Here is a 7982-nt window from a genome sequence, read left to right on the forward strand (position 1 = left end):
GTCCTAACATAATTACTTAACCAAGCTTTAATCTTTGCATTACTCACATACTTAATTACTATACACACCACCTTTTCTTAGAGTAGCCAATCCAACAACGTTCAAGATGGAAAGGAAATCTGTTGTGCTTTTTATGGTGTTGCTCATCTTCTTTGCTTCTCGTAAGTTTTTTCAACTTAATATCAAACATTTTACATAATTTTTACGCCCATTGTTATGTCATAATTTATTATCACTCACTTGATTTTAACAACATGATGAGTCCCAATTTATAAGACAAATATTAATTATAATTACTCCACAATTCAAGTACAGTCATAATTATTATTTGCGAGTCCTTACTCCTTAATCAACTAATCTTTGTGATTACGTGAGATCATAATGCCTTTGTTATTTTAGAGATGATTGAACGAAATATAACCTTCTCAGGTGTTGTTTTTGATATCATATAATAATACGGAGTAATAATAAATTGTATATTTGTCTTACCATGAACCTAATGCTTTATTAAAATTAACTATATTCGTAAGGAAAAAAAAAAAACCCTTTATCAAGAAATGCCAAAAAAAAAAGAGCGTGAGTTATGAATCTAATGCGACTAACGCACTTTTATTTTTCCATAAAACAAGATAATACACGCAAACTTCATGCATATGTTATTGAATTGATTACAGATGGTATGGTGCAACAAGCTGATGCAAGAATGTGCGAGTCACAGAGTCATCATTTTAAGGGGATGTGTTTTATCGATCACAACTGCGCTACCGTTTGCAGAACTGAAGGTTTCTCCGGTGGCATCTGCGTTGGTTTACGCGGCCGCTGTTTCTGCACTAGACAATGCACGTAGTAGTCTGCTTGCTTTGTTTCCGATGTTCCTTTGTTTTTCTTGTTGTTTGTTTAAGCATCAAAATGCAAGGTCATTTTTTTTTATTATGGGGTGAAGTTGTAGTGGTTGCTATAACTTTGTTTTGGAATCGAATATCAAGCATTGTCGTTAGTGTTTAATTTCAACTTCCAAATCTTGAAAATTTATCATATGTTTTGTTGGTACATTTTTTTTTTAAATTTATGTATATATATATATATATATATATATATATATATATATATTTTGTAAGAAGTCCTAAAGGACACTATATTTAATTAATTAAAGTCATACGACAACTACAATTAATAATCAACAATAATGAAAACAGATTCAACAAAATCAAACAAGAATTAATTAGGGAAGGCCTAGGAATCCAAATACACAAATATAACAATTCAGCATGTTCTCGATTCGTTGTCTATCCGTCATCGCTTCATAATTTCGTGAGAAAGAAAATTCTTATGATGATTTTGTAAACCGAATCAGAGCAATAATCAATCGTAGCCCCGCACAACTGGAGGCCATATATATCAAATGCAAATAAAACCTTTTCTTTCAAAGGAGTTCGGAAAGACCTTATCTTTCGAATGAGATCAAAAAAACCTTGTATTTCAAAGCTAAGGATATAAATCCTTTCTTTGATGGAGACATTATTGTAACCTAGAAAAAAAAGAAAACTTAAAAGAAACAAAGATCGGGGCTTTCCACCGGTGAAATCCGATGAAAGCCCCTTCAAAATTAACAATGAAAGCTAGAATTTAGGTGAAAGAGGAGAGGGAGAGGAGGCTAGAGTTTAATTTTTGGTACACTTCTATTTTTAGTCTTACTAAATGTTCTTATATCCTAAAGTTACGAAGAGAATATTCTACTTACATTTTCTATTAGCTGTGGAAGTCTTTTTTTTTTTTCCTCTTGTAATGATTGCGTTCAATTTTCTACTAACTAGATCAATCATCAATCTCACATACATAAAGTTAATTAGTACACCCTCCGTCCCATATCTACATGCCTATTTTTCATTTTTCACGGGAATTAAGGAACTTAAAGATTCCTTAAAACCCATGATTGAGAAGTACAAATGTGCATGTAGGGTTAGAGAGAGATAGAGAAAAAGAAAAGGTAGTTGGCAATTATTGAAGAGATAAAGAGAGAAAGTGTTGAAAAATGATGTCAAAAGTACAAAAAAATAAAAGAAAATTGATGACAACTCATCAAAAAGAGGAAATATTGTCAACAAGTACATTTTTTAGATAGAAATAGGCATGTAGTTTTGAAACCCCCAAAAAGAAAAGTAAACATGTAGATAAGGAATGGATGGAGTACTTTAATAAATCATACAGATCAAAAATGAAATCCGGCATCATCAACTTATACATCTATATATACTAATAGGAAAATATATAAGAAATCTTGAGTGTCCCATGTTACTCCTTGAAGACTTATTATTATTATTATTATTATTATTATTATTATTATTATTATTATTATTATTATTGTTGTTGTTGTTATTGTTATTGTTCTTATTATTATTATTACTAGATGAAAACCCGTGCGATGCACGGTTTTTTCAAAATTGATTGAAAGTTTTCTTATAAACAAAATGAAGATATATTTTCCTTTTTCAAATATTTAATTTTAAAGTGTTTGTATATAATAATTGTTTAATTTATAGTTATTTTTTTTAATTTAAATCCTAATATCAAAAGATCATCTTTTAAAAAAGATAATTTTTAGTTTTAAAATAATTTAAATAATAAATCATTATTCGTCGTTTTTACCTACGTGGAAAAATTTTTAAATTTCATTCGTCACTTTTGCTTATGTGGCGAGTGAATTTTTTAATTCTAAAATAAAATACAAATCTAACTTTTAATTGGTTGAAATAATACCGTGCGATGCACGAATTGTAATACATATATCTCAAGAAAAGATATTTTCCTATATACTCTAAGTTTTTTTTTTTTTAATAATTATTTGATTTATTGTACAATTTAATAATTTTAGACAAAAAAAAAACAAATAATAATTTAATTAAAATGATATTGTCAATTACAAAAGTATTTTTTTTAATGTAATTTATAATGCCACTTAATTTATTGTTGTTTTGTATTTTATTGGTTGTTGTTGGTTATATGACAATAATATGATATCAAAAAAAAAATGTAAATATGATATTTCATTGATTACATATTAGCATAAAATCTTTAATGTGAAAAGATAATAATTTTTTATTTTTAAAATAATTTAAATCCTAAATCATTATTCGTAGAACAAAATCAAAAATAAAAATAAAATTTTAATAATCAATTTTGAAAAAAATTGTAGAGCAAAGTTGACTTTAATTGAGGGAACGTAATCACCCTGTAATTAAAAATAAAAAAATTAAGTTAATTTTATGAATTAATTAAGCTACCTAAATCACAAAAAATTTGTTTTAATCATAAAATTAATTGATAAAAACTAAAAGGTTCATTAAAAGATTTAATAAATGTAAACGATTTATAAAGATATAATACCTTCTCATCTAATAAGATTATCAAGCGAGAAACTCGTACTTTGATATTCCAAAGATTTTTGCTCGAATTTAATTCTCCGATTAATTTAGATCTGCATGTAAAAACAAAATTCAGTAAACAAAACATAAACATATAATCATTAAGTATCCCAAATAAGCACAATTTAATCAATAATCACAAATATATATTTAAACATTGGTTTTAAAAATTAGGCTAAGAATTACCTAGCCATTGATGACCTAATAAAACTGACACAAATTAATGACACAAAATTTGCTTGGTTTGGTTTTGTATTGATACGAAATTTTGTTGGTGTGATATGATACATCAATTTATAATGGTAAATATCACAAATTTTAATTTAATTATAATTAAGGAATAATTTTTATTTCTTATCATAAACACTATCAAAATTTATCTTATAATAGTAGGTATATAAATCATATATCTAAAGATTATTAGTTTAAAAGATAACTTTTAGTTTTTTAAATAAATTAAATCCTAATAAATCAATATTCGTTGTTTTTACTTACGTGGCAAAACTCTTAAATCTCATTCGTCACTTTACTTAGATGGCAAATGAATTTTTTAATTCTAAAATAAAATAGAAATCTAATTTTTAATTGGTCGAAATAATGCCTTTGCTTATGTGGCGCGCCGAATGCTCTTAAAAAATGTCTACTTTATTTATATAATATTAGATTAGATGATGATTATTATTATTATTATTATTATTATTATTATTATTATTAAGATTATTATTATTATTATTATTATTATTATTATTATTATTATTATTATTATTATTATTATTTCTTTTTCCTTTTTTTTAGCATTCTCCATCGGCTTCCCTTACATTATCTTTATTTTCAATTCTTCTAACTTCATATTCTCTCATTTACAATTTAAATTTCTATCCATTAATTAATCAAAGATTAGAGCATCATCCAAGCAACCACCACCAACATCCATCCTAGGCAACCACCACCACACCCACCCTCTCCCCAACACCACCACGACACACATACTGTCTCCCCGACGCCACCAAACACCTCCTTTTCGCTCTACTACTTTACTCTACTTTTACTACCTCTGTTTGAAATGAGCGTGTTTTAAGGTTCTGCATAATACAATCTATATTGTTAACGGAAGATGATTATTTTTGAGAATTGAGATGAGAAAATTTAGGTTTGTGGTCAAGTAATATGAAATGGATTAATCGTGAGAGTATTTTTCAAAAAAAATTTGTCGTCTTTCGTTTTGTCATTATTTAATTAATGCCTGTTGTGTTTAAAAACATTGACTGTTTTTTCTTTCTTTGCATAAACTTATTATCCAGCTATTGTACAAAACTCAATAATGGTATGGTAGAATAATGTTAGGAAAAAGAAAAACAAAATGGAAACTAATAATCTCACTTGTGCCTTTTCTTCTAAAAATAATCCATCTTTTTGAAATCTAGAAATAATCCCGCCTTATAACTCCATCTTCTTAAAACAAGCCTTTCTACAAGCTACCTAAACAACAGGTTAACCTTTTCCATTTCTCTCCATCTTTCTCACTTAACCCTGTCTTCTTCAACCAACTAATCTCGAATTTCCGTGGCTGCTAATGATACTACTTGGAATTAATTAAGCAAAGCATAGCATGCTTCTACATATTCAAATAATTACTAAGTACGCGAACGTACCTTGAATATGATCTCAAAATCGCCAAGAATAATAAAATCGCTCACTTGAAAGTCTCCTACAAACCAAAATTACAAAGAAGTATTAATACCTCCTCCACACAAATTTCCAGCAATATATACCCTTTTTAAATCACTCATAAACCCTCTAAAATAATCTAAAATTTTATTTAAAACCTTTACTTTTATTCCCAATTAATGGGTAATTAAAAATCCTTTCAAAAAACATAATTATAGCTTATATATAAAAATTCCAGCATTATTAAAACTTATAAAATTGCTGTAATTTAGTTTAAAACACTTATTTCAATAAGTTAAATCACCCATAAACAATGCCCCTCAATATACATCAATTTAGAAACCTAGGGTTTTCAATTTGGGGCTTTTTAATTCAAAACCAAATCTGAAAATTTATATACATAATATATATCATCAAACATCATAAAATCATCACAAAACCCAAAACCAATAACTAGATTAAGGCTAGATTGAATTAAAAATCAAAGAACAATAATAATAAATTTTTTTTGAAAAGGGCGCACGAACCACCATGGCTGGGCGGCTGCCGCGCGCCCGCCTGGTGGCCGCCGCTGCTGGTGGCTTGTGGTGGTGGCGGCGGCCGTGTGGTGGTGATTGAAAATAAAATAAATTAAGGGGAAAATAAAATAAGAGGAGAGAGAGAGAGTTTACTTTTGGGTGCATTCCACCTTAGGCATATGATGGGTATTTATACCCCCTCTCAATTTTCCTCCTACTTAAAATTCATTTACTACCCTTAATGATCCCTTTCCTAGTCAAACTAGTATTTTGACTTTCCTTAAATACCATTGGCTTTTAAAAATTATCTTTTTATAAAATAATATGTCCCAATATTTTCAAATCATAAAATAAAATATTTTTCAAGATTATTAAATAATTAAAAATAAACTTTTAATTAAAATAATTCTTTTTAGATTAATAAAAACTATATTTAATTCATTTCGAATTATTTATATATTTTATGAAATACTTATTTAAATTAAAATACATATAAAAATAGGGGTATTACAGGTTTCATTGGACGAGTGCAATTCAGGAGCCATGATCATAAGTACTATATTTGGCTACACTCTCGAAACCTCACCTTGAAACCATCTCCCTCCACCCGGAAAAATCCACCGCCATGAACCCTAACACTTTTTTAAAAAAAAAAAAAAAAAAAAACAACCAACAATCCTAAAAATTTGAAGAAAGCGAATAAAAAATGGCAAATTATTATTTAATTAGGACTTGATTTGGTTAAATTTTACCTTGAAAACTCTAAATCTAGAGCTTTCATCATCAAATTTGACTATAATACCTTAATCTTAAGCTTTTAATGGTGGTAATGAGCAAAAACGAGAAGGAAGAAACAGGAGGAAACGACTAGTTACATAAAATAATATTAACATTCGGAGAAGAAGAACACACTGCCGGCGACGACACGTAAGCCTTCATGTTGGTCAAACTTGACCCAGGCTATCATTTTCACGCATGCGGGTCGTCGATGTTGTCACGTCGATGATGGAAAAAAAGAGGGATTTGGTGGTGTTGGTTAGAGGTGAACAGTGGTGGCGACAACGGTCGGAGCAGATGAAGAGATGGAGATGGAGATGAAATGGGATATAAAATGATGAATTAGGTTAGGTGAATGAATTTATTTTGGGGGTGAAGTAGTGGATATTATTGGCCAGCGTATTATGTTAGAAAATGTGTCCATTAAACCGTGACATTTATTTTAAAATAGTGGGAGTTCGATTACAATAAAACCAATTTGACCATTGATCCACATGTTTTTTTTTTTCCTTTGTATAAAGTGATAAAATACCAAATTTTGGGCCCTTATTTCAAGCACCCTATGCGGTCTCTCACGACTCACCTCATCCATGATCTCGGGTACATGATATACTACCTCTATTTCTTATTAATCGTAAGAAAATAATTTTTTATGTTTCACAAATAATACCCCTTTATTGCAACTAATAAGAAACATATATAATACTCCAGTCTCTCTCCTAAACTATAGCCTCCTTTGTTATTTTTGAAGGGGCTTCCATCGGAAATCACCGGTGGAAAGCCTCAATCTTTATTTCTTTTAAGTTTTTTATTTCTTAGGTTATAATAATGTCTCCCTCAAAAGAAAGGGTTTATCTCTTTCGGAAAACAAGGTTTTATCGATCTCTTTCGAACGACAAGGTTTTTCGAAATCCTTCAAAAGACAGGGTTTTATTTGCGTTTAATTTGGTCTCCAGTTGCGTAGGGCTACGATTGCTTATTGCCCGGATTCAGGTTACGAAATTAGCATAAGAATTTTCTTTCTCATAAAATACGAAGCGGCGATAGATCCACTCAAAAAGTTGTATGAGACATCGAATCGAGAATGTGCCGAATTATTATATTTATATATTTGGATTCTCATCCCTTCTCCGATCAATTCTTGTTTGATTTTGTTAAATTCATTTTCATTGTCGTTAATTATCAATTATAGATACCGTATGGCACTATGGATTTAATTATTGATATTTAGTGTCCTTTTGGACTTCTTTCAATATATATAGGCGAGGGATTCGGTGAGAATAGGTCCGTATGTGAGAACTTGTACTTATATGAGAACTGATCTAAAATTTACAACATGTGAATAAAAATTTAGAACATATATGATTAATTATTTAGAACACATGGTTTAAAATTTAGAACATATGAGTAAAATTTTAGAACATCTATGTGAGTAATAATTTAGAACATTTGATTTTCAATTTAGAACATGTGAGTAAAATTTAAAAACCCTGATTTAAATTTAGAACATGTGAGTGGAAATTAAGAACATCTAATTTAAAATTTAGAACATGTGAGTAAAAATTTAGAAAACCTAATTTAAAATTTAGAACATACG

At 28.8% G+C, this 7982-nt stretch overlaps 1 protein-coding gene across 1 annotated transcript; it reads left to right on the top strand.

The window, feature by feature from the left end:
* On the top strand, positions 1-1070 carry LOC110700187 (defensin Ec-AMP-D1-like). The gene is made up of 2 exons (XM_021877694.1): positions 1-161; positions 675-1070. The coding sequence occupies exons 1-2, from the start codon at positions 107-109 to the stop codon at positions 845-847; spliced, it is 228 nt and encodes a 75-aa protein (XP_021733386.1). The 5' UTR covers positions 1-106; the 3' UTR covers positions 848-1070.
* Positions 1071-7982: the final 6912 nt, after the last annotated feature.

This window comes from Chenopodium quinoa, unplaced genomic scaffold (assembly GCF_001683475.1).
Source record: "Chenopodium quinoa cultivar QQ74 unplaced genomic scaffold, ASM168347v1, whole genome shotgun sequence".
Lineage (NCBI taxonomy): Eukaryota > Viridiplantae > Streptophyta > Magnoliopsida > Caryophyllales > Amaranthaceae > Chenopodium > Chenopodium quinoa.